The following is a 27,936-nucleotide window of genomic DNA, read 5'->3' as shown; positions in this document are numbered from 1 at the left end:
CAAAATAAAGTAACAGAAAAAGCTGCGAGCCTGTGTTTTCATTTTGAACTCTGTGGGACAGAATATAACACTCTAAAAGAATAGAGCAATAAATAAATATAAATACTGCTTATTTTGCAAACAATTAGTCTCATCTGCTTTTAAAGAGCTCATTTTGAACATTGGTTTGAAAATAAAGGTTGGCAATGAGAAAAAAAGGGTCGGAACTCTGCTCGGCGGAGCTGCCGCCATGTCCACACGGACAACAGTAACGGACGGCACGTCCGGCGCTTCCGTTACCCATGACACCGGAGCGAAGTTCTGACAGCTGATTCCACAATCAGCTTATATCCCCTCCGGCCCCCCAAATAATCACTATTGAAGTTAGTTACAGTCGGACGTGACTCCACTAACCTCCGGCCGGGGTTGCAGGCAGCGCCTTGAACGGAGGAGGGCGGCTGGTTATGGTGTAGCACGGAGCGCTAGCTCCGAGAAAGCAGGTAAAAAAAAAGGGAACACACAAGCTAACGCTGGCTAGCAGAGCTACCTTCACTAACTAAACGAGGGACATTTCCTGGTGCGCTCCACCTTCAGCTTGGACCTTGTGTTCATAGCTAGCTGCGATTAGCGGCTTGTTATTAACGTTGGTTAACAAGACAAAAGTACAGTGACGAGGCGGGGACTTAACTTCTAAAAGCACCTAACATTAGCATACATCACTAGCATACATCTCGATCTCACTTCAATAGCTTTTGTCTTGAGGGAGACGCACTCTGTGTTAATGTACTCCGTTTCCTAGCAGTTTAAAGTGAAGGATACATTTTTCTGTTACTTCAGGTGTGTGTTTATCTGCTATCCGTGTTTACGTGTGTGTGTCTCTGTTCTCTTGCCGCATGACTCTGTCCCCTACGGCGTTATTGTGAATCCCCCCCGCAGCTTACTGGACAGTACTCTAGGTGCCAGTGAGCGACCTCGGGGTGCGCTGATTGACAGCCGAGGCAGGTGGGTGCGGGCGGACACCTGATCCCCTCGCCCTCCTGCTGCCCCAGTGAGCACGCAGAGATGCCCGGTCACTGCTCCACCAGAGGGGTTAAGAGCGGAAAAGTAGTGCGAGCGGAACATTTCCAAAACAACAGAAGTAATGGAATCCGTTCCTTCCGCGTAGCTGAGTTGTGCTGCGTTCACGTTCAGTCGTCTGGCATGTTGGCGAGGTGGGGCTGTGTGGAGGCCATCGCACCAGAGGAGACATTTGAAATAGTGTTTGTTTCTGATGTTACGCTGTCTTATGTTCACACTAGCCAAAACATTACTTAAGCAATTCCACATTTAGCATACTTGATTATAAACATACACACATTTGGAAACATTATCTTTACCATTACATTACATGTCATTTAGCTGACGCTTTTATCCAAAGCGACGTACAATAAGTCCAGTTACCACTCCAATCCACTATAGATACTTTTCCTTTCATTAATATTTCTAAAAGGAGTGCACAAGAAGAAACGGACCCCCAGGGAATAAGTAAGCAGCAAGTTAATGGTTCCAGTACCACGTGTTCAGAGCGAACGCCACACTCCCTCGAGTTTAACATGCGTGTCGGCTTCCTGCTGCAGCATTCATAGAGAAGTTGTCTAAAGCGAGAAGGCAAAGCACTCTTGGTTTTCTTATCCCTTTGCCGTGACGCAGCGCCTGTTGAATATCATTCAGCGAGTCAAAGTGGTGTTTATGCTGTCAGCTGATTTGTGATTCTTGTATCTGTAGGCTCCCTCATGTCTGGTCCTATCACCTTACTTAGATAACTAAAACATACCATAGATAAGGTATTTCTTTTTGTTTTCTTTCAACTATTGAGTTCAACGTTGGCATTCAAAAGTCCTTCTGCTTATATTACAGTCATGTAAGAGCTGACGGCCAGAATTCAAAACGCTCCTTAAACTTAATGTCTTGTAAACATTAACATCTATTTGTGTGAAGAAAAGTTCAAGTGATTTTGTTATTGAGTGCAACACTGTCAGACATGCTCATGTTACAATATTCAACAGTCGTGCTCGACAACACAGAGCCTAATAGCACATGGCTCCTCAAATAGATAAAATAATCCTGTTAGCAGCACTCCGTTATTCCCCTGGGATTGAAGCAGGAGGCCTTATAAAACTCAACCTCGTAGCATCACTACCACAATGTGAAAAAATCACTTCTGAGGAAAACATCTCTGTCCTCGGATGCAATGTAACTTGAAAGTCCCTTCTCTTTATTGTTTTCTTTTCTCCACCTATTCAGCCTCTCACTTCGTATATATCCACTAATGTTGTGATGTGTGTGTGCTGGAGGAGGAGCCTAATCCAACTCTTTGGGCTGGTTGCCGGGTCCGGCCCGTTTGCCAGTTTCCTGGTTGTCTTTTGGTCTGTGGGAGGGTGTCAGTGAGAATTGGTTTCTTGATATCATAAACACCTTTTACCCCCGTGTGATTTCTCAAGCTGTTTGAGCGGCGGGGCGGCGGAGCGGCGGAGCACAGCGGCGCAGCCATGCTCACGTTGGCCAGTAAGCTGAAGAGAGATGACGGGGGAAAGACGGGCCGTGCCTCCGGAGCCTCCGACTCCACCCACAGGGTCTCCATCAGGGACCGCCTCCTTACCAAAGGTACCTGGGTCGTCATCCACTTTGTCCCTTAATTCACCCGCTCGCTTTATTTTATCTCGTGCAGACCAATATCAAGCTAAATGTTTAAAGACACTGTAAAACGTTTTTATTTCCATACTGAAACATACACTGCTCTTCTTCCTCGAAGGCTTTTTCTTTTTCTACCTGCCTCCTTTTTATTCCTCCTCTTTCTCTCTGACCATGTTTCAGCCTCTAGCTTTTAGGGTTTTATTTATAGGCACCTCTCTCGCTGCTTCCAGGCATCTGGCTCTGCTCTCCTCCTTTTAACCGTTGTCCTTCTAGCTTCTCCTTTTTGAGTTCCCACCTGCCTTTAATTCAGTCCATACACCTGAAGGCATTATGACACACATACTATGAGCAGTGAAATGCAGGCTATGGTTGGGTTCGCAGTAGCTTCATCGGTAGTTGAATGTAAGTGTTGGTGGATGTAATCTTACAAGCACCTGTCAAATGCCCTCCCGTACATCACTGTGGATACATATGTGTATATATACGTAGCAACAGTGTATTGGTCAAAAAGAAGAACTTAAAACAGAAATGAAAATGCTTTATGGTATCCTTATGGTAAATTATATAGTCATACACGTTGTAGATGGAATTTAACTGAATAGATCAGCCCCCATTCAACGCTTCCCCATCAAGAAATTGGGGTCAGTATCGGCCTGATACGGGTCATAGGTATTGGTGCCTCACCAGTACTGATCATTACTCTCAAGGAACTTCAGTTTCCACGTAAAATGAGTAAATGTGAAAAGGAATCCGCTGCTGGTGGAGTAAGCCATCCAACACAGGGGAGCATTCTACCGTGGTGTTAATGCTGCACAGCTGCGAGGCAACCTGTTATTGATCTAAATGCATCCCGCTCGTCTTTTCTTGTCAAGTGTTGAAGCGGCTGATGCGATGAAAGCAGTGAAGGGACTGTCTTTAAAGAAATCCCACCAGACCTGGACCCTGAGGCAACGGCAGCTGAACAGCCCTCTGCCCTTCACCTGTCGTTTCCTTCTGTTAGAGTCCCATCACTGCTCCTCCCGGGCCGCGTCTACAACTCCCATTTTACACATTATACTTTAATGCAGAGAAACCTTCTTTACTCCCATTTTGGAAAAAAGAGGCAGGATTTCTGTGATGTGAGGTTGTCACATCGTCGTGCGTGTGTCTTTACCCTGTTTGCTGCTCTTTTATTCATAATTCTTTTTCTTTTTTTCTCGATAGAAGTTGCAGAACTTGAAGCCCATCTCCCTAGTGAGTATGCTTTCCACTTCCATGCACACAGATCTGTTTAGTTCATAAGTTTTGTGTAGGTTATTTCTAACTAAACTTTTAACTGCATTCAGGTGCCATAAAGCTGTTTAGCCAAAAACTGATTATCTTTTTCACTGTAACTCTGGAAAACGTCTTACATGTACTGCAAATTATATTTTTTTATTAAATATGTCACTCTGAATTCTTTGGCTGAACTCTGCATGTTTGTGGCCTGATTAGTGTCGCACTTCGAAGTCGGGGACAATGAGTGCCAGAGAAGCAAAGCGCGTACGTCGCGCACGGTGCCGGTTGAGGACGGTAGAGAGCTATCTGGTTCCAAGGGAAACACTTTGAGTCACACATCTTCTCGATGAGACATTTGATAATTCAACAGTATGAATCTGTAAGGATTCGCGAGCCCATAGATGATGTTGGATGAGGATGTGCACCGCTAAGAAACCATCCCGTTGTCTTTGTCTGCTATGGTCAAACAACCCGTTGCCACAACAGTGATGAAATATGCTGGCGACTATTGACGTTCATTGGGGCTTCAGCATGTGATGCTCAACTCATTTAAATGATACATTTGGGTAAATGAGGAAAAAGAAAAACAATCCTTCAGATATGCTGAAATTACCCTCACGGGTTTAGAGTGCTGTAGTAGAATGCAACCGCTTACACTTTAACATGGTTCAAAAAGTCCCACACCGATGGCGCAGTACACGCCTGTGAACACCAGGGGGGAATGTGGGGACGAGGACCTCGGCCCAAATCCTGCAGTTTGTGTGAGCACCCTGTGGCTCAGGAAGGATTTAATAAAAATACAGTACATTATTGATGATATTGAAATCTGTTACAAAGCCACGTTTGTCCATCTCAAAGCTGCTTCTGTTGTCTTTAATAACTTAAAATGCCCCATCTTTGATCTGGTCCAGGTACATGCAAAGCCAGTTTCCCAGACGAGGACAAGCTGCATCATTTTCAGCTGGCAGTGTCTCCTGGTAAGATAAAAATCACCCTCCTTTTCCAACCGCTTTATTCATTTCACCTCTCTGTCGATGATTGCTTGGTTGCTCATCGTGTCGGCCGGTTTGGACTCTCATGTTCTTCGACAATTAAACGAAATCAACCTTCGCATCCGGAGATCTGACATCAGGGAACGTTCAAATTTGCTGGTGTAAAGTTTGAGACTTAATTGGGGCTGTGATTTCATCATTAACTGCCGTATCAAAGGTGAAGAGAGTGCGTCATGCAAACAGATTGACTAAATGTAGTAAATAACGCCTGATGGCAGTACAGACCAGAATGTACTGAAGCCCCCTGAGGCGCACGTCAGGGAGCGCACACGGTGTCTCCTGTACATCAATGATTGGGGGTCATTAATGCACTGTGCGGCCTCAATGATGTGACAAAGTACGAAGAGTCGGACACAAGCACAGCTGTTCTAACAGCTTTCCTTAACCCTGTTAATGAGGGGAAAATGCCCACGGTGGCGTGCACGCCGGTTGATTAGCATTAATAGCCTCATTTAGATCAATTATAAGACCGCTGCCATATTTCATGACCAGAAGATGGATTTATTAGCGTTTTAGCTTCTGAAAAATCCTGTGGTCAGTTTATTTGCTTCCACATCAGCCTGAACGATCCACACCAACAGGGAAAACGTAGCCTGGACGAACAGGTTAAATGTTAAAGCTCTTTGAGCCTCCACGAATGGCATGCAGCCATATCCACGGATTACTCATTGTGGAATAATAGGCAGGGTTTGAGGGTCACGGGGGTCGGGAGATGCCAGTTAGTCCATGTGGGCTTGGAAGGGTTCCCCCCAAAACGGGCTCTCCAGTCTCCTTACTGCGATATCTGCTGCGCCGTTGTTGTTCCCGGAGTGCAATCTGCTGGCTCAGCAGTGTTCTTCTCTGTGTGCTTCTATCACACTCTTCCTCTCCCACTGTGGCCGTGGCTCCGAGGTAGTGCGGGTTCTCCTTTAATCCCCGGCTCATCACGTCCACATCTACCTGTCCTTGAGCAAGAAACCCCAAATTGCTCCCGAAGGAGCGCTGTGAGTGGTCGGATTACTGGAAAGCCCATTTGCATGAAAACCCATGTCAGCAATAATGGTAATGCTGTGTTCGTATATGACCCACCGAATTCTTTTTCCTTATTTACTCCAGACAATCACAAAACAAGGAGGTTTAGTAGGAATGGAGGTCAGGGTGGATGTTCGGTCCAAACACAACTTAGGTCGAGGAGACTCCGCAGGCTCTGAGTTGATCCAGAAGTCTCTCCGTCGCTCTATTTCAATTAGTTTACCTAACGAGCAGAAAGCGAGGAATGACTTTTCGGGGGGGGGGGTCATGCCAACCGTCGGGCGACGACACTTGTACAATTGGAGCTGCTGATATTACAAAATGTTTTGGGATGGTGTGGTTGAGACCGGCGGAATCTAGTCATTAGTCTTTTTTTAAAAACCTTGTATACATTTGTTACGAGCGTTGTGTAATCCGTCTCCCTGCCACCTGAATGTGCTGTGCGTCGTCAGCGTAGTTTTCACAATGGTCTTTGTCAGCAAAGTCCACCATTAAAGGCAAAGTTCAGCAATTAGAGAGAAATGGATTAGAGACCAGATTCTGGTGTCATGTTCTTGAAGCGTTGATAAGGAGATTGAGTTCTCAGAGTCTTGCTTCATGAGTAATGACCTGTGTCTCCCCTGACGTACGCTAACCCCCTGCACCCTTCACTGCCTCCTTCCCTCTCCTAAAATCTCCCACCTTGTCGTTTCTTTTACTTCTCTCTGTGTTTGTTCATTCCATCTGGTGTGTGAGACACAAAGTTAATTCTATCTGAACTACAGCCAGAGCGCAACGCTACCCTGGAGTCAGACCAGATAAAGTACATTATGGGAGGAAATAAGCACGTAAACAAAAAGGCTTAAGCGTGAGAGGGAAATGGGGTGAAAATAATCTCCTGTCCTCTCACTTTACTAGCTGGTGGTAAATATTTCACCCTCAGTTAACTACATTTCTATACATATTCTATCGGGAAAAAAACACGAAAATGAATGGAAGTATATGAAGAAAAGCCAACCAAACAGTGGTGTCTCTCTGCTGTAGAGGCAAGGTGTCTCCTTTTTCTGCTGTCCTCATCATCCTGTCCTGTCCAACTGGCTTCCTGTTTCCCAGTCCTGTAAGTCGGCATTCGTTTGCGCTGCAGGGAAGTGGTCAGGGAAATGGAAAATGCAAAGGGAGCTCGCCTCAGGAAGTTGTCCTGTTTTTTTTATCCAGACCAATGAAAGGTGAAATCATCGCCACTTAAGGGGAGAATTTGTAGCTCAAGGCTCACGTATGTGCTTCCCTCTTCTCCTTTACTCTGTGTTCTTTACTTCTCTTCTCATATCTACGTTTCTTACGAGAACAGCACTTCCTCTGTTTACTTTAGATGAACAGAAGTCAATTTAACGTGCAGTAATCTCTACTGCTGGTCCCACGTCTCGATGGTTCCAGGCTCAGAACACATTGCTTATCAGAAAATGTCAAAATGAAACTCACATGCGGCACATTTTTCGGTAATTGAGAAAAACATCACACAATTCTCATTCAACAGTTTAACTTAGCTGAGAACAAAGGTATTCCAAGCAACACGCATGTATTATTTATTTTGGTACATAATAGGGCGTTTTGGAGCTCATCTGTTTTGGTTTCCTTTTCCCAGGCAGCAGCTCTGTGCTGTGACCCCGTTGCTGCAGACCCCTGTGTCTCTGAGGAATGGGGACAGCAGCAACACTGCGGGGCGAAAGCTTTCTCACAACTCATCGTTTGGGATCTTAGAAATGCAACAATGTGTGGTCTTTTGTGTTCCTGATGGGTGCTTTTTTTCCCTGCTCCATTTGAGTTTGGATAATTGGCGTATTGTTGTGAACATTACAAACTATGAGTGTATTAGCAACCTATTGTCGGGGTCTGCCATATTTCAGGATCAGCTGGAGGTCGTTGTGTGTGTGTTATTAGGAAAGTATAGTTTAGGGTCAAGTTCAACTTTTTTTTATATATATGCACAGAAATAATATTTACAACATACAGTGATCAGCATTCAAGATAAATAGTCTGTCCATGCATAGCTGCTGGGGATTTCCTAATATGGGCAAAGCCCCCCCATGGACACCCATGAAGACACACCATGTGTCATGGCCAAAAGAGACAATCAAGCCATTGTAGAACACATCTCAATCTTATGTTAACGCAACAGTTGGTATTAAGTGAGCCAAATCCACTCCCCCCGCCTCCTCTCAGTGCTCCTGATGGCGTTTAAATAAATATATAGAGATTTCTTTGTCATTTGACTTTTTCTTCTGAAAAATGTTTTATTTTGAAAATTGACCGTATTCTCTCCTAATTACGTGCTCTCGTCCCTCTTGACATATTTCCCAGCGTTTATTTTTAAAATTCAAAATATAATTGCCCACACCTCTGCATTAGTGTTCTTCCAGCTGTAGAGGGTTCTTTCAGATAAGCTGCCTGTCACTCTTTACTGTCACTCTGAGCTCTCTGCTAGTTATTTGTCAGCAGCCACCGCGACCTGAACCTGTCACCCTGCTTCACTCCTTCCTGCAGGGGGAATCCTAATCTTGCCCATTAATATGGGTGTGATGGTATATTTCTATGTCACTGCAGTGTGTCTTTGACACAGTTAGGTAGTTAATGGTTCAAATCAGGGCTCCTTCAACTTTGAGTGCTTTCAGAGTGCTTTTAAGAGTGGATCTTGCCTGGTGAGGTTTCTTTGTGGTGTGTCATCTACACACCGTACATGCATATTGAAACACACACAGCATAATTAATTATGTGATGCTAAAGCATTATGACCATGGTAACGTGATGAGCATTCCAGAGTTCCCTTCCAGTAAAAGGTGTTTGTTGGATTTTGCACCATCTAGCGATGAGTTGGCAGATAGCAACCAACCTTTTCCTGTGCCAAACGTGTCGCAGACGTTTGGTGGCCACTGCAAACCGGGCACGTGCAGAGGACCCGCTGTGGAGATATAAACGCCCCCAAAACCCAACCGTGGTTATTAAATTCTTATTCTTAGTAAACTCAATTTCTGCCGACAGATCCTCTTAAAAGCCGTTGTTCCTTTTACCAACTAGCCTGCGTCTTTCTGTTGGAACTTTCTGCGTAACATATTATGTCTCGATTTTATTTTCCCTGCAGATTTCAGTTCAGTAGTTTGAATATGTGTGCGTCAGTTTGAAGGCCCGGTGTCTTGTGACAGAAGAGACTGATTGTTCCAGTGTACTGAAGACACTCGTCAATTATTCATGAGTTCTGACTGCCTCTGTTAGTCACTACACGCTCTCCTTTCCTCCCTCTTTCAGTTTGTTGCTTTTCCTTCCCTTTTGTCCCCGTTTCTTTCTTTACCCTCTGTTCCAGTTGAAAGTTTATTTAAGCTGTATCTCCATTCCTCACAGTGTGGGTCTCCCTCTTCTTATTTATAATACAGCGGGGACTTTTTGTGCAGTCGTATGAAATTGGACCCCCGTCTCTGTTGCAGTGAATAGAATCTGATTGAGGTGTAGATACCCCTTTTACGAGTACCTAATCTCAAATTGGCGAAGTGTTTGAGTATGAAAAGGCGTGGGGGGAGTGGCAGTGGCAGAGCAGCAACTGTGTTTTCTTGTAAATTGAAATTGCGTATTATTATTATTTCAAGATCAGATAATTGCCACAAATGTGAATGAGATGGTTTGAAAGCAGATTTTGGCACGTGGTCCGTGCTCGCTCCAGCTGAGCAAAGTACCCTGTTTTTTTTTAGAGGATGTATGCACAACTGCACCGCCTCCCCTCACGCGGAGAGCACCAGTCCGCCTGCGTGAGCTCTAACAAGCAGCTTTCCTTCTTCCGTCCAAATCCCGTCTCCGACCTCCCCTCCTAGTCTGATCCGTGGCCGCGCTGTAGCCGCTTCCCTCGTCTGACCCCGTGGCCCCGTGAGAGAAGTGCGACTAATTAGTCTCGGTCTTCAAACGCGTCCTGTGTCCAGAAGGATTCTTTTATTGCCATTGATTGGCCAGCGGAATGAGATAAACTGGTCAAATAAATGTTGCAGCAAATGCACAAAGAACTATATAAATGTTGTGGTGTGTGCGCATGCTCTCCACTTCCAGTTAACGTCGGGCATCAGCTGATATTTGCCTGAAATGTTGTCGGCCGCCGTGAGATGGAGGATTAAGCCGGCGTTGTGTTGACCCCATTTACCCGCCTGTCTCGCACGCATTGATCTGGTCGATCGGCGGCACCACTGCTGGGGCAGGCGAGGCCTCCCGGCTTTTAGAGAATTAGATACAAGCCTGTAGGCATTGCGAATAGATTCCTTTTGGGGCTTTATTTTAATTTTCATCCCACAATCGCAGAGCTGGATTGTTCTTATTCAAACCGGTTTTAAAGGGTCGTTTTCATCCGCTCAGCTGTACTTGCAACAGCGACACGGCCCTACTGATGTTAAATACATGATGACGTACCGATGCCCTTTTTCATAAGAAGCATCGGTTTCAATCTCCAACCCCGTTCATCGTTTGCTCCTTTAAGTTCTCACTGAAGATCATCTTTACTACCTTTTCTGTGCTGTGCTCATTGGCAGAAGAAGTCGTACACGCTACACTGCCGTGTTTGTCAATGTGCGGGAAACATTCTACTTAGCAACTCATCTGCTAACTAATCCGCACTGATCACCAATGCGTGGCGATGATTATTTAATAATAATAGTTATCTAATATGAAATGTTTTCATTTGTTGGGTCAATCAACTGTAGTGAAATGTGTATAGATTATTGAAACCCTTTTTCCTCTTTCTTTCTTCTTCCAGATGAGGGTTACTACCAAAGTGGAAGGTTTGAGTTTGAAATAAACGTCCCTGAAGCCTATAACATGGTGGTGAGTAATCCGGCCCCTTTCTCTATCTGAGTCTACAAAAAGTGAAAAGCTTTTCTGCTTGTGTGTGTGTGTTTGTACGAGTCCGTGCACGCGTGCAAATTTGTGTTGTTCCTTGATGTTGATTTCTCGGACAACGTAATGGTGGCAGCATTTTTTTCCCCCGACCTTCACAAGTGGAACTTAGTTTTCCTTCTTTATCTGTAAGCCTTTTAATTCTCGCTACAAAGGCTTAACTCAGCAATGCGTGTGTGTGTTTCTGTGTGTGAATCTGTCTTCATGTTGGTGTCGTAAGCAGACGTACGTATGCTTTGTATCATCATATCTCTCCCTCGCTCTCCTCCACACACACACACACACACACACACCTTCCTCCACACGCAGCCACCTGTTTCAGTTTTATGATGCCATCCACCGTACTATAAATTATAAGCATTCAATTATGAAAGGTTAATCGATTCATGAAGTAAGTATGATTGCTCCTGTGGGAGGAGCAGTGCGGCCCAGACAGACACCACACAAACATTCCTCATCATTGCCTCTCGTTTCACAAAATGCAATCGGTTGCTTAATTCCAGAAGCTTTGACATATCTTCCAAAAGGTGGTTACTAGTTGAGATGAGAAAACATCCTCAGAGCGAACGCTGGGCTGCTTTTAACGCCTTGGTGGACATCGTTGCGATCATGTGACTGTGGTGTAGTTAATGCACAGTACAGCCCAGCTTTGTCACCTTACTGCGTTTGCTCAACAAAACATGTAAGTGTCATCGTTTGTTTGCCACAGAGCTTATTTCCTGCACTCATCAAATCAGTCAACAAAGGCAGTGAAATCGTACCCGTTGCACACAATACAAAAGTCCATTTTCTCACGTAAGGTCACTGAACAGCGTTTTATTGATTTGTCCTCATATTTAAAGAGCCATATTATGCCCTTTTACCACAAAGTTGATGTGGTCCTTTGTGGTCCATCATTCTGTGGCAGAGATGAGGGTTAGCGCCTCCAAATCTGAGGCCATGGTGCTCTGCCGGAAACCGGGGGATTGCTCTCTCCGGGCGGGGACGGACTACCTACCGCAAGTGAAGGAGTTTGAGAATCACGAGTCGGTGGGTTGGATCAGGAGACCAGCAGGCGGGTTGGTGCGGCTGCAGCAGTAACTCAGAAAGGATTTTCCTCCGTACCAGCTCGAGAAATCCTGAGGGAACTCTTGAGTTGAGGCGTCACTCATTTGTGTCGAAGGGAATAAGCTCAGTTGTTTAGGGCGCCCGACCAGGAGGCCTCCTGCACTGCATGTATGAGACTACTAATGCCTTAAGTGTCCCACAAAAACAGAGAAAATGATAAAGCAAATACTGTAGTTTGATGGCCTTGCTGCCTCTTCTTGTGTGTCTGTCTGTTGGCCACATTGCTGTTTGACTGGAATGGTTGGGAATCCCGATGGTTTGTCTTGCTGAGCATTTTACACATTATCATTGAGCGTCTCATCTCAATGTGTCGGTTGTGAACTGTTTCTCCGACCTTTGTAATAAATCGGTCTGATATCCAAATCAGAAAACCCCACATCAGCGGTAAGAGGTAATTGTACAACAGTGTACTTGTTGTTGTTATTATTTTTGACGTTGCACAGTGATTTAATGCTGGTTACTAATGGGACCTCTATTCTACCTGCAGCACAGGCTTGTTTCACATGAATATTGTTAGTTACATACTGTGTGTATGAAAAGTTAGTTTAAAATCAAATTGGATCATTAAGTGAAAATGTCTTTCTTGCTCATGTTTCAGCCTCCTAAAGTGAGATGTCTGACCAGAATATGGCATCCGAACATCACAGAGACGGGAGAGATCTGCTTGAGGTAATGCCTACTAAGTTGCCTTCCATTTGATGTTCCATCGCTGTTCTTCCTGCTTAGAAATGCAAATAAAACGCTATTCCTCGAGCTACACACCAGTTCTCACCCACACTCTCACTTGCTATTCATAACCTTTGGCGACACTCAGGCATTGCCTGAGGGCAACAATGTGCAATTACAAGCTGCCACAAACGTTGATGAGATGCAGGAATTGTTAATGACACGTTTGCTTTTTATTCTATTTCAGCTTATTGCGGGAACACTCTATTGATGGCACAGGCTGGGCCCCCACTAGAACTTTAAAGGTAAATACATTGTACTTATTGAAGGGAATGTGTCTTTGCTAAAGGAAAAGGCCGCAGGAACCAAATCTGGACCTGTTGCCCACAGATTCTACAGAATGTGTATCAATGCAGAACGTAAAGAAGCGACATCCCGTGGCTCCCAGAACTGTTTTTACCGGAACAGAGAAAGTACGGACAGCGTTTAGCTCAGGTCAGACCCAAAGTTAGCCACAGCTCTGACTCCAGAGACCAGCCTCTGAGGTTTCTCCACTTCTTTAATTTAGAATTTTTCATTTTACTTGTTTGACTGACTGCATGATTATTAACATCCCAATGCTTTTTCTATCAGAAAAACACAATGTTGAACATGTCGGCATTGTTTTATATAATTTGTTGGTTGGTGAAAAAGTAAATAACATCTTCTGGTGAGAACAGTTATTGTAAGAACTGAAGTATTCCTATCAATACTCGGCAAATGCCCAAATGTAAGTACTAAAGGTCGTAATCGCTCATATCTTCCGATCATATTATTTTGCCAACAAAAAACTGTCACCCGTATGTCAACATTGCATATCTGAAACTGCATGATAGCTTATTACATTTTATTATCAGTCTGTGTCTCTTCACCACATACAAAGTTGGATCAACGGGGTGCAAAGTACCATTTTTTCCCTCTCTTGTTACGGCTTGATGGAGATGTCTCCGGCCTTTTGATTGTTGCACTTGGCTTTCTGTTTCGTGCTCCTGGCCAAACGCAGCCCATCGCTGTTTCCCAAAATGCGGAGGCGCACTTTGTCACGTGCGTGAGGGCAGCCGGGCTCGGGCGCTACGTGCCCACAAAATGTCCGTAGGAATGAGGTCGGTGCAGAAAGCGGCGAGTCAGAGGGGAGTGTGGAGGATTTAGAGTGGGCGATGATGTCGCCCCCCCCCACTCCGCGGCTTTTACTCCGCGAGCAGCAGCACTGCTCCCGCGTCGTCTCCTGGTTGTTTGAGGGACTTTGTTTTCTAACTACCTTCTGAGGGGAAAGGAGAGAGAAGCGCTCTATTGGAAAGATTATACCTCAGCTTTTTGAAATGAGGCTGATGAAAGTTGGTGATTTGTTTGGTTCAGTCCCCAAGCGATAAAACAATTATAATATTTTTGTTTGTTTGTGGAATTAAATCTGCAACAGGGTACCAAAGCCGGAAGGAAACAGAAAAAGCAATAACGTGTCCTTTGCGGGGGGCTCCGTAGGAATGAATTTCACATTTTATCCCACTTAGCAAACCTGAGAACTTTATTTCATTATGTGAATGAAAAAAAAATACTTGTGTGAGGAATGAGCAACACGTAATTGAATGTAATCACTGAAATGATTATCTTGAACGTGTGGACATTTGTTCTCAGCAGCTCCCAGTGACCGTCAACTTGTCGCTGCTGCTCTTCATTAATAAAAGACCCAACCTCAACAAGGCTGTTATCTGTAAAGGGGCATTTGTGGGTTGATTACACAAACAAAAAAAACATACAAACTGAGAATAGATTATCCAGGATGTAGTGGCCGGGGCCTAATGATGGTGGGTGGGACTTGTCCCGGTGTGTAAAGATCACCACCACGAGAATGAAATGTGAAAGGTTTCACTTGATAATCCATCAGTAAATACACAGAACATCTGGAAAGTACTCACAGATGTGAATATTTTCTGGGTGATCTGTATACAATGATGTCTGTTGTGTTCACTTTTATGATGCCTATTGTTGTCTTAACTTTTGTTTCATCCTTACGGTTGAGTACATGTGAGAACGTTGTAAATGGACTGTGCTTGTGTAGATCTTTTCTAGTCTTCTGACTACTCACGGTGCTTTAACACTTCATGTCACCATTCACACACTCGTGACACCTGCCCACCAGTAACTAACATCCACATCATTCACACACAGTAGTCCCAGCTACAGGAGCAATGTTGTCTTGCCCGAGGACACATCGGCATGCGTGTCCTCTGATTGGAGGACGACCGTGCTCTGAGTCGCTGAGTGTAACGGTTCAGCGATGTTTCTGCATGATGTACATTGACTACACGTTCATACGACTACAAGGCGTTTAGAATATTAGATATAACAGATATTAGCGCCAGCCAAATTAATGTGAGTGACGTGATTCAATTTGTTCACACTTTGTTTGTACTCATATAATACATCATATTGTTTAGTATGAATCAATACTTTCATTCTCGTTGTGCCTCAACTCTCTCCCCTGTGAACTGTTTTCATTAACATATTGAATACTATTTGATCACTTATATCTTTTCATTTGTTGTTTCCAGGACGTTGTGTGGGGATTGAACTCCTTGTTTACCGTAAGTTTTGATGGTTTTTACTCTACAACTAAACATACCAATCTGTATGAAGTGGCATTTGAGATGATAGGAGAAGGTAAAAACCAGAAGAATGGATTGCACGTTAGAACAGCTGGTTCTGGGTGTCCACTGTACACCTTCACAAACCTAAAATAGCAAATGACCTCCAAGCATATGAACCATAAATGCCCCTTACCTTTGAAGTCTTGAACGTAATTATGAAATGAATCCATTGTTTTTTTTAGCGAGCTCCGTCCACCAGCCAATGTGAGCGCATCACAAACAACCAGCGCCTTCCGTGCAGGTTTTAGTGGTTGGTTCTTGGCCAGTCGTCACTCATTGTGGCTGCTGAGGGGGGGTGTCGCTCTTTTTTAACGTGGTGTTAGTCGGATCCAATAAGATCAGAAAATCTCAAAGTGGTTGAACCGTGCGATTTAGGCAAAAACCAACATTTTGACGCCTGCAAAAAAGCTTCCTCGAGAGTAGTTTTTGTACTCTATCAATGTTTTTAGCCTGTCGTCTCGATGCTTCTGAGGACTTATAGGGCTGTTGTTGATTCTTTGTCTTTTTTGCCCTTTCTCAAAGTTGAAAAGGTTTTTTTTGTTGATTAATTTCCTCACCAGTAACATATAAACAGATTTGTATACGTCAGAACAGTCACAGGGTTCCCCTTTATCCTGACAGAATAGTCCAGATAGACAAAGTAGAGTTACTACAGTATTTAGCATTATTCTGTCTGTATTTTGTCAATATGAAAGCTTTTAGATTAAATGTAATGAAACATGTTAAATTGTTCAAATAGGTAATGGTTGTATTTTTAAGTTTAGTTTGAATGTTTAAATAAACTTATAACAAAACTTTTTATTTAATTTAGTCCAAACCATGCTTACTCTGCTAATTGCAAGCTTGCATGAATTTCGAAAGCATCCACACTTCCCCTGAGGTCAGCACTGTGTCTGTGATAATGGTGATGGTAATTAGCATTGATGTTTGCTTATGCCCTAAATCTTACCTCATAATCAGGAAACAACCTCTCAGGCCATCTGCCTTTAACATCTATTATTTCTCTAATAGCGCTCCGTGTCTTGCCTCGCTTTGTTGCGCCTGGCATCGCCATGGCAACAGCTTATTATAATGTTTTGTTGCCGCGGTTGCAGAATCCGATGTGACACTGCAGACAGAAAATAGTGCTGAGGTTTGTTGGTTTGCTGTTAACATCGGGAAACAAAATGTGGCCCACAAGTAGAAGTACTGAACTATGCAAAGATCTTCTATTCGTGATCATTCACTTATGGGTTCACGTTTTTACCTTTTGTCTCTTTCTGTCTCTTTTTCTTAACCCCCCCCCCCCCCCCCCACCCTCTCCAGGACCTGTTGAACTTTGATGACCCTTTGAACATCGATGCAGCAGAACATCATCTGAAGGACAAGGTGAGGCCCCCCTCCTCCCCCCCGACACATTCAGGGTGATGAACAGAATTCCGTTTCATGGCCGGTCACTTTTATTTGGTGCCAATCAGGGACTGCAGACATTGACATGGCGACGGTACACTTGCAAGGCCTCCACGTTGCTCCTCCGATATGCTCATATTCTCCATAATCATGTTCATACCCTCAGCCCGCCTAGAAAATAAATTGGGACAAGACACACAGCTGCTGCTGAAGCTACTTTTTTTTTTTGATCTGCACAGGACTTAATGTTTTTTTATTTGGGATTAATCAAAATTCAGTTGACAGGGTACAATGGTCTGAAGAGCACCCAGCAGCCTCTAAGCAGAGGATGCATGTGACTTCATTTGGGCTTCGGTGTCTCGAGCAAAACATAATATGTTTCAAAAAGATGTGCACCGTGATTAATTGATGAACTTATTCCCTCTACGGCCCCCCATCGGCCCTTCTCCAGTCGGCCCGCCGGGCCGGTGGCAGACAGAGAGAAACGGATGTTCTCAGAGTTCTGCTTGCAGTAATTGCTTTCCTGGACTGCAGAGCGAACAAATGTGACTCCGCAGGGAGCCTGCTGACCCGGGTAATAGTTGTTAGTCGAGCCTGAGTTAGGGTGAGCTGAGAGGTTTTTTTAAAGTACAACACATGACATTGGGCCCTTTGCTCGTACCCTTTCCCATGATTCATTGGGATGCACCCAGCAGTGTGTGATCATGTAAACCGCGCCCCCCAGTAGACAGGAAGAGTTTTGTTTTGAGAGAGTGTAACGAATGGTTTCTGGATTGGATGAAGGTTGAGATGAGTCAATGGACGCAGGTGAAGGAGGACTCGGAAGCTTTTGAAGACTCTTTTAGAAACTTCTATTCTTTGGTCAGCGAGTCAAACTCCTTAAATATTTCTCTGAGCCACATTGACTCTGCGCCTGCTTAGGATGCACCCAATATTTCCTTTCCTCAGTGGACCAGCATCCAGATGAAGAGTTTGAAAAAGCCTCTTGGTGGTCAGTGTGAATTTCCAGTTACAAAGACCTACCGCCTTCCTTGATGTCCTTTTACCTCGTGTTGAAAGTAAAATCATGATGATTAATAAGTGTTCAGAATTTGAATTTATTGTTCAGGACAGGGTAAACTGTCCATATTGTGGGGAGTGTCGGGGGAGTGAATTAGTCATCACATACACCCCTTCATCCAAGTAGTAGCTTCTATGCACACTTGGGGAGAGCTGGTGCTCATGCAGATGGATCTGCAGGGCCCAGTCACACGTTCACAGAATCAGCCACTCGGTCGCACACAAATGTGGCTGCTTTCTTTTGATCAACTACTTCCAAAACTTACTTGATTTATTAAGTCTGTGAGCATTGAGTTGACGGTTTAAGTCTCTAGTTTAAAGTCTACTCCAATACAATGTGGTTTTCATTTAGTAAATTATGGACCACTTAGAGTCAAATAGGCCATAATATGGAATATTCTTTAGGGCCGAGTTACTGTGGTTGACAGGTTCACAAATAAGTGTCTCCAGGAGGACAAGGTCCACTTCGCATACAGTCTATGGTCGGAACACGCGTATGTGTTGGCACAATAAGACATGGGTGGATTTATCCTAAAAATATTATTTGGAGAAAGACTTGAATTTGATGTGGTAGGATGGACGGAAACATTTATCTGTTTAACATTTTATTCCAATTGTTTGGACCTTCTTTGCTATACATTCATTTTTTTAGCATGATGTCTTACCGAGGTTGATTTCATGTACCCATTTATTTCCTTATTTACTGATAAAACCTTAGATGTAATCTAGAAAATGAACCCTGAGCCATGACTGCTTCACAGAACATCTACTGGATTCATGTGTTCAAAACATCATTTAGCAAAATTAATTGAAAGCAACTCGCAAAAGACCATTGAAATGATTCTTTTCCCCCGCTGAGTGAAAGCGCTGCCTCGGTGTGCTGCTGTGGAGTCACAGCAACTGAAAACACGGTCGGCCATCCGTGACCCTCTCCCACTGAGTAATCAACTCCAGCAGCGAGTGGGGGAAGCAGTGGGAGTGTGTGTGTGTGTGTGTGTGTGTGTGTGTGTGTGTGTGTGTGTCAGTGCGCGCCCACTAGTGCGGATGCAGGCGCTGGTGTGTGTTGAAGCCTTTTAAGTGGAACTCCTTGTGTTGCTGATCTCTGAATACATCGGCCTGTTAATGCAGCTGAAAGGAAGCGTCTCTTAGTGTCTGTGTGGGTCTTTTTGTAGCATTGCTGTTTATGAGTAGGCTTTTTGTGTGTATACACAGGCAGCTGTATTACAAACACGGTTGGCACAAAAATGGAAGAGGCCAATTGGCTTGAAAGAGTCTGCAGCTCCATTACCTGTCTTTATGTGTTTTATGGAGTATTGTGAAACATGAATTGATATCGCAGACTTTCAGGTGGAGGGGAGAGCGAGTCCTTTGAATGAAGTCTAGAGATTCATCTTTGTCTGCTCCCTCAGTGTTTATTAGTTTTTATGAGGACAAGTACTGAATTGTGCATACCGGCTCTGACAGTCCTCTGGTGCCTTTTTTTAATCCATAAATACTAATTACACTTCTCCATTAGGGCACACTTTGGGCCCGTCAATACGAATTGAGCAAGGTTTAAATAGTGTCTACCTGAGCATTGTTGCCGAACACAGTGTACCATCTCCTGATGGCTACTTTCAACAGGATGCACCACGTCACAGAGCTCACATCATCCTCTCAAACTGGTCTCTTGAACATGACGAGTTCTCTGTACTCCGATGGCCTCCAGTCACCACACCTCAATCCGACGCGGCTCCTTTGGGACGAGGTGGAACGGGAGATTCTCATCGCAGATGAGCCGACAAATCAGCAGCAACTGCATCGTGCTGTCATGGCAATATGGACCAAAGTCTCTTGAGGGATGTTTCCAACAGTTTATTAAAAATATGACACAAAGATTTAAAGCACTTCTGAAGGCAAAAGAGGGTCCAACATTTTCCTCAAAAGGTGGACCTAATAAAGTGGACGGTGAGTGTGTATCTCCACTCCCGCCTCGCTACGTGAGACCGACCGCTGCGCCCTCAGCGGTGAGTGGGCAGCAAAATATTCTGCTGCCTCCCGAAGAACGACGACAGTTTTGCGGCTGTGCAACCGGCATGACAGTATATGAAAGATTCATACCTGTCGCCGGTATTGAATATCACCACCACCACCATCATCGTCATCATCATCAGGCTTTTTCTGTCATTGATTTAGAAAGAAGAAAGACGCGCCGATTCTTTTGGAGGACAATTTAAGCAAATTGCTTTCCTTCAAAGGCGAGGGTGTCTCTATTGGGAATGCAAATTGTGAGAGAGCGCGATTCAAATAAGGAGGAGGGGGAGGCACCTCCGTCACACTCGCCTCCTTCCATTCCGTCTGCGTCCCTCGCTGACCCGAGCAGTATTTAAGTCTGAGAAGGACTCGTCACTGCTTCGGCTGCGGCTTGGCGAGCGTCCACGCGGCTGAAGACGGCCTGACGCGGACGTGCGATCCCTTTTGTTGGAGGTTATTTGTCACAGTAATTATCTGCTTCCTTCTGACTCATTCTTTGTGATGGCAGATCTCAGCTGTGCTATTTTGTGACTTGCTTCCTCTCATACGTACGGCTGCTGAGGGACAAAACGTAATGAGTCAAGCTTTATCGTTGAAGCCTCTTCAGAGAGATGAGACGCTGGCTTTAAAGTTGTCGAGGACTTAAGGTGGGATCTGGATGGCACTATTCTTAGAAATATTCGGAAACACAAAGTGCTTTAAACCAGAAGAACTAACCGTCAATAATTACAGAAGAAAAAAGAAGTTTAGCTCCGAAGCCCAATTAAACCCCATACTAGATAAAGATAACCTTCATGAAATAACAGATACAAATGATTATAATAGTGTACGCTTACAACTACAAACCATCCCTATTCAAGCCTTCTACTTCGTTTGGTTCTGAATACATAAACCAAACGTCCTTCTATTTGTTGTATAAACAGGCGGTCTGAAAAGCAACGCCGATGCACAATGGTTCATTTTATTTATTTTTTTAAATTTTTTTTTATAACTTTGGTAAACTGAAGCAAATGAGATCAACAACAGAAGAAGTATCTCACACTTTCATGCAGCATAATCCCAGTCACATTAATTTCCCTGACACATCTTTGCAGACAACATGCCATTAAAAACCCTTCAGACCCGTCCACACCCCCACTAACAAGGAGCCTTGTCGCTCAAGCTTCAGGCTGTTACGAAGCTTCTAGCCCAGATGTGTTTGTTTGCGAAGGAGAAGCCACGGGGCTGCATGAAGGAGATAACGGTGCTTCTGGTCCAATTACTCCCAAGAATTCAAAGTGTGTAATTGATAGAGAAAAGGCCATTTTGTGGAAGTAGTATTCCTTCAAAGAGCTCTTGGCGGATCACTAAGGTCAACACCACCTCAAGATCCTCTCAATGACGGGTTGTACGTGAAAGGTTAATCTGTGTTTTCATCAGTTACAGTTCATGAGCATTCGTGAATAATCTCGACATTCTAAGAACACCCTCTTTAGCTACTTCTCCCTCTGATTAGCTGATTACATTACAAGGATGTCGTGATGTGACTCGCTCAATCAACTCCATTATTTGGCTCTTACGGGTGGAGTGAAAGGCTTTTAACATGTGCTGCAGACCAGACTTGCCGTATATGAACAGCTTTTCTAGCCTAGAACCACAGACCCAGATGTGTCGGCGGGGGGGGGCTTTGACATTTCTGACTAAAATCCTCAGTTCTAGTGTGAAATCAGCCAGGAGCATTGAGTGTTATCACACACCTCGGTATCCCCGGCCATCTCTCTTCTCCTCCGTGTATTCCCCCTCCCACGCAGGGGGCATGCAGGGGATTTCCGTTGCTTATTTACCTCCTTTTTGGCCGATTTTAAAGTAACTGTTTGTACCCGCAGGCTTTGATTTGCATTCCCTCCCTCTAGATGCTGGTGCGCGCTCTGAGTACCTGCACAGACTGCTGGAGGAGAGGAGAATGAATTTCCGCCTGCGAGGTTAAATAGAGCCAAAGAAATATAAGACGAGCAAAAGTTTTTAATCGACTGCAGGGTGTGCTTGGAGTCTTTAAACTAACACCCAAGTAATTTGCAGGCTGAGCCAGACACGGTACGGTGTATGGGGAGAGTGGGTGGGGGGGGGGGGGGCAAAGTAAGAGAAAATTCCTGTAACTTTGTCTTGTAAATATGTATGAGATGGTGTTAAAAGGCTTGTTCCTCCCAGAACTCTTTACTCATTTTCTAAGTGACATGTTGTTTATACGGCGCGTCAGTTTAAGTCTTCGCTTCAAGAGACAGCTGAGTTGACAAGAAATGCCAGAGAGACCAAAAGAACGAACAGACTTGTATGCCATGTTTACACATGCTTTTCCTTTCACACAGACATGGACCATGTTTCTGCTCATTACTACAGAGAAATGTTATGGTCTGTTTCCCATCTTACCTTTGGACATTGAAATGATCAGCATGATGGCTGAAGGCTTTTTTTTATTTCAAGCTCATATTCAATTCAATTTATTTAGTGTTTCCCAAAATCCCAAATCCAGTGCATTAGAAGTGCAGAATGTGTAAAAGCTTTTGTGTCTGACGCTCTCAACAACTGCCAGATCGTTTGGCGTCAGCTTCGTGGGGCTCGCGGTGAAGATGAGAATGCTCGTGACTGATGATCCTGGAACTGTGGTTGTGTTGATTTCCAAGCTGGCGTTTTCCTTTAGAAGACATCACATGTATTCTGTTCCCTGTACTTCAGCTGCACCTCGTGTTTTGTGCTGATTAGCAATTGTTTGCACGCTAACATGCTACACCAAGATGCTCCGCACATTAGCACGCTATGCATATACACGCTATGCATGTTAAGTGCATGTCAGAAACACCAGGACGACGTGCTGCGTCCGCCAGCGTTCTGACCCACAGCGCTCTGCGCAGCCGGTGGAGCGGCAGAGAAAACACAGAACTGGAAGCTATCAATGTGTTGTTATGGTCCGATCCATTTAAAGTTATTTGTTCAGCGCGTTGAGGAATCTAAATCGTTTGAGCATTTGATCTGCTACCTCGCGCACAGCTGAATTATATGCCTCAACGTTTTGTAACACGATTGAATTATTTGAACAAATTTCAACAAATGTGATTATCAGGGGCTTCAACATGTGGGACCATCTGTGAGCTTGCGGTAGCAGCAGATAGTCAAAGTTAAAGGCAAGTTCCCTCTTGATAGTAAATCCAGAGCAAACTTCCTTCTAACCAAATGAACCAATACCGTGTGAGCACGAGGAGGTCGCCCTGCCGTCGGTGTTCCCTGAAAGCCTCCCCGCCGTGCTCGGTTTGTTGCACTTGTGCCATTAAAATAGGGCCTGGAGGGAGAGATCCCTCAGCGGCAATGAGGCCTATCCGTCATCGCGCTGTGGACGGATCCTCAAACCGCTGTCACTTGCTGCTGGAGTTTTTGCGACTGGCAGCTCTTCAGCATTCCTGCCCATGACTTTGAATGGAAGTCATATATAATTCAGTTCTATGGGTAACATCCATGCTGCAGAAGGGCTACCGACTACATCATCATCAATCCCAGAAAAGAGTCCCGTTAGCTGCACACGGTGTGCCACCAATTACGGCAGTTTTCTTGATGCGCAAAGTGTCGACCCACAGTGCAGTTCTGCTACGCAATGCATTATTCTGTACTCATAGAATAAAGGAAATCCTTTCAGAGGCGGAAGCTGCCAGATTCTCAAATTAATAGCTGTATTTGACCAAATTCATAGAATTGTGTGTGTGTGTGTTTTCTGTAAACATTCCGCCGGGCATGTTAAAGAATATTTTGCATTATATCTGAAGAAATGGTAGGAACAAGCAAACCAGGTGGGGCTCGAAGTAGAAAGAAGGCTTGAAAGGGGCCGAGCCAAGGGAATGAGAGGTGGCTGCCGGGAAGAACTCGCATAGAAAGTGATTAGAGAGGAGACACAACTGCAGCAAAATGTCAACCTGACTCCGATGAATGTGATGTGGTTCTACTTATGCACTGCACACCTTCACTGGATGATAAACACAATTCAAATAAACAAAAAGAAAATAAATAAATAAATATATGTATGTATTTATCGAACTAAAATGAATTGCTATAAACGGAAATAAGCTTTGCGTGTCTGGAACATGCAAGTTATTTATGGCCAGAAAAAAATGTTTGATATGTGGCTTCTACATCCAACTCTCATACTCTTTACTTTTCTCCAATCCAGGAGGATTTTCGGAAAAAGGTTCAAGATTACATCAAGCACTACGCCAGATGATAGAACCGTGGTCTTCCTAATTCAGCCTGCACCAACCAACCAACCAACCAACCAACCAAACTGCTCTACCTGGCTAATCTCGGCCGACCCACCACCCGCACATGTGTGACTCAACAGCTGGCTCGTTCTCCCTCCCCTGCTGCCCCGCTGTCCACGAGACTGCAATAAACTCCGCATCACAAGGACGGAATTAGAAATAAATAAATAAATAAAAAATGTGTTTGAGTGAAGACTTGCATACAAAAGCAGATGACGCTTGAGTCATCCTGATAGATTGAGCGTTACGACGACCACAATGTCCGGTCCATGTTGGAAGACCACCGTATGACGGCGTCTCCGCAGAGGAGTCCCTGAGCCGCAGTCTGAGACGACAACCGGCAAGGTGACGTGGGGACGAAAGAAATGAAATTGCAATCAGCTAAAGAAAATAACTAACGAACCAAGAGGTGAAATATGTGTTGCTATCAGTTCGCTGTTCCAGTGCCTGCTATGTTTGTGTCGCTAGAGACAAAATGCATGTGAGTTCAGTCACATAAACGCACAGTCACACCCTGTAGTAAAATGTAAACACATACATGTACACGGGCCTCCAAGGCCATTAGACAGCATGCGAATGACCACATTGTCCATTCTGTCATTCTCCTCACATGTGCGCACACACACACACGCGCAACTCACAAACACACTGTTTAGTGTGTTCACCTGCAGTTGGATAAAGAACGACTACAAAAACCACAGCCAAATGTGTTGTACCGTTAGCTTCAGCTCTCTGTGCCCTTTTGTCGTCTTTCCTCCCTCGACCCCTCTTATGTCTCACACACACAGACACACACACACACACACACACACACACACACACACACACACAGGATGGAGGGGTTCATTCATCCTATAGTGCCATCAGACAGATATAGAATGACGCCTGTTTGTTGTGTGGTTGCAGTAGGTTTAAGGTGGAACAATGACTATGAGTTTAAAGTACTGATGCAGGTCTTTTAATTGCATAATGGATGAAAGCGTGGGGATCGACTGTTCTGGATGGTTCTGCCCGCTCTGTTCTCGCCCACAACAGGGAGCTGGTTTCACTGAACAGCAAGCAGAAGATTTAGCAGTTAAAGAATATTGATGTAAATATTTAAAGTCATTGTCCTGAAATTAGGACAGGAATTCTGGAACAGTCTATGGGTGAAGTTTTCCTTTAAAGCTGAAAGACGGCACTTTTACCTCACAGTTATTGTTTCATGTTTTTGTCATCGTGCTGCAATATTGAATAAAATACAATTTACTGTCCCAAGACTGTTAGGACTACGTTGTACACACCTTCTCACTCTGGTCTCTGTGGGGGGGTTTACAGAAAGGCCGTTAGATGCTAAGCTCACTAGCTAGCAAGCTAACATGCGAGTGTCTCATTTCCTCAGTCGTGTGTGTTTCTCGGCGTCCACACAAAGTGGATGACATTAGCGAGTAGCCACGATGCTAGCTGGCTCATTCATTCGCTTTCTGTCGACTTGAGTTGGTGCTGCTGTTCCACTGCCGTCGTGTATTCATCCCACAAACCGTGTGTTCATGTTCTGTGTGTGTGTGTGTGTGTGTGTGAGAGAAACAAAGACACTGTCCCTGAGTTAGCCAATGTGTGCGTTTAGCCGGGTCCTAGCCAGCATTGTGCCTCCGGATTGACTCGCATATCTGAACGACTCCACTCCACATGTTACACAACATCCAGCTATTGTGGTGTCGATGGTGTGTGTGCAAAGAGTGAAATTTTGTGCTTGTTGAGCATGTGTGTGTGTGTGTGTGTGTGCGAGCAGTTAAAGTGTCACATGTTGAAATGAGGCGGCTTTTACACCTCAAACTGTTATTGTTTTCTTGGTGGAAGTAAAAAGAACAAAGAACCTCAGAATATGACAAATACCTGGTCGGTGGAAAGGAAGTGTGAATGTGTGCGTTGTGTGGTGTTTTGCGGCATGGCGTTGGGCCCCTCAGACCTGGAAGGCCGGTGGCTGAACGGCACAACAGCTCGTTGTCGTGGCAGCAGTTGCACCCAGGAGACGGACGCCCAATGCTCCGTACTTAGCGTTAGCCTTACTAACACTGACTTGTCATGTGTCCGTCGGTCTGGCAGTTCAAAGTGTTTATTATTATTATGCCACTGCGTCTGCTCGGGCTGACGCCATGTTTGGCCAGGGGGGAAGATTAACAATTCAAAACCTCGAACCGTTTCTTTCTCAGATTGTATATCCCTTTTTAAGATATATTAAAGAAATATAAATGAAACAAATGCAGCCTGTGTGTTTAATTTACCATTTACGCAAGAAGTTTCACCAAGTTATCATTTTTATCACAAATAACAATTATTGGCATGACCGACTTAGATGCCGATTGTCTTCCATCACTTCGATGATCAGTTCCAGTTGGACTCACTTTCTTATTCAATTGAACGGTCAAACCTTTGACTGGTCCGGTAAATATTTGTGGTTTTTAGAGAAATAACTAAACAACTGAGGGTTGGATTGTCAAACTTATTCAATTTCTGGTTTCTCTTTTTTTTCTTGAGTTGCACAGGATCTTGTGCTCATGTGACACCAAACCTTGATGTTACGAAAGGCTCACGTTATTTACTTCCGATAATTACATTGTTACGGGTTTATCATTTTAATTTTTCCCAATCGGTGTGTTATCCACGTGTCGGCGTGTGATTCTAAGCGTGATGCCAGACTGAAACTACACTTGTTCATGAAACTTACTTTTCCTGTTGCTAAAAAGTTCCACAGAAAATGTAGTGAGTGGACATCAGTCCCGCACACTGTCAGTTATAGCCATACACACTGTGTGTGTGTGTGTGTGTGTGTGTGTGTGTGTGTGTGTGTGTGTGTGCGCGCGTCTGACAGCTGACAGCCAGGTAACGAGGTGGTTGAATGCTATGAATAAAATTTTCTGCAGCTCTTCGGCTGTCCCGTTGACAACACATTTACCCGCGGAGAAAAGAATCCTTGTGGACAGGTCCTCTTTAACTAGCCCCGATTAAACTTAGAGTGCATAAATCCATTAACCCGCCTTGGGGAGGAGGGGATGAAATAATGAGGAACAACAGGAATCGAGTCCTCGCAGAGCGCCTGTTGACAGCACACCTGCCAGCCACATTAAGGAAGAGATTAATGGGTGTAAATTATAGGTCATTTGTCACCTAAATTGGCTGCAGTCGACACTGCTGCATGGGAGCTGTGTGCTTGGTCTAAATATGTGTTGTGTCTGTTTCTGTTACATCAAATTTAACCCACCGCTGCTGAAAATAGATTACCCTTGGGACCGGAGTTTAAGCACAAAAAAAATGAGAAACGCTGTCCCCAAGTTCCATGCTGAACAAAAGCGTAACTTTTGAAAAGCACATATTAAGAAAATGTTTTTATTCCAGAGCTGATTTAATCATTGAACTGAATAGAGAAAGGAGACTTCAGCTGCAGATGAAGACTTTGCAAATTGCAGTAATTGCCTCCCATCTCGCTGGGACTGACAGTAGTTAAGCATCTAGACAACTCCCTTTTTTATCTTATGACATTATAATAAGAGTAATTTCCTTAAACACTGACGAAACGAAAGACAAATCTATATTCGTTGTATCTTTCCTCTGGTTCATTAGGGCTGGAACTTCATGATACAAAGGAAAAATCTTAGTTGGGTTAATGCAGATCTGTCTATATAATGCTACTTATTGGAACACTATCTTATCAAACGTGCATGTGTCATTTCATTAAAAGTAGTCGTTCTTTTCTTAAATGTTACATATCTGTACTTTATTTGGAGTTCGCATCCCCCCTTGGCCTCTCTGTGTGTCACTCATCCCTGAAGCCAGACAGTCAAGAGATGGAATCGGATGTCAAAGGTTCGTCTTTGTTCCCTTATT

At 44.3% G+C, this 27,936-nt stretch overlaps 1 protein-coding gene across 1 annotated transcript; it reads left to right on the top strand.

Annotated features, from left to right (window-relative positions):
- The first annotated feature begins 197 nt into the window (after window positions 1-197).
- Window positions 198-25,329, top strand: ube2f (ubiquitin-conjugating enzyme E2F (putative)). Its single transcript, XM_040201273.2, has 10 exons — window positions 198-479; window positions 2,460-2,622; window positions 3,856-3,885; window positions 4,821-4,886; window positions 10,735-10,802; window positions 12,580-12,650; window positions 12,895-12,952; window positions 15,236-15,268; window positions 16,637-16,699; window positions 23,985-25,329. Exons 2-10 carry the CDS (start codon window positions 2,508-2,510, stop codon window positions 24,033-24,035), a joined length of 555 nt encoding a protein of 184 aa, XP_040057207.1. The 5' UTR covers window positions 198-479; window positions 2,460-2,507; the 3' UTR covers window positions 24,036-25,329.
- The last annotated feature ends 2,607 nt before the right edge of the window (window positions 25,330-27,936 follow it).

This window comes from Gasterosteus aculeatus, chromosome 16 (genome assembly GCF_964276395.1).
Source record: "Gasterosteus aculeatus chromosome 16, fGasAcu3.hap1.1, whole genome shotgun sequence".
In the NCBI taxonomy this organism is placed as follows: Eukaryota; Metazoa; Chordata; class Actinopteri; order Perciformes; family Gasterosteidae; genus Gasterosteus; species Gasterosteus aculeatus.
Note: the sequence above shows the minus strand (reverse complement) of the source record. Positions and strands in the feature narration are given on the sequence as shown.

Excerpts from the sequence above, each read along its gene's own strand:
- ube2f (XM_040201273.2), top strand. The coding sequence starts at position 2,508 with ATGCTCACGTTGGCCAGTAAGCTGAAGAGAGATGACGGGGGAAAGACG. Across the intron at positions 4,887-10,734 it reads TCAGCTGGCAGTGTCTCCTG|ATGAGGGTTACTACCAAAGT; the intron begins GTAAGATAAAAA and ends TTCTTCTTCCAG. Across the intron at positions 12,953-15,235 it reads CCCCCACTAGAACTTTAAAG|GACGTTGTGTGGGGATTGAA; the intron begins GTAAATACATTG and ends TGTTGTTTCCAG.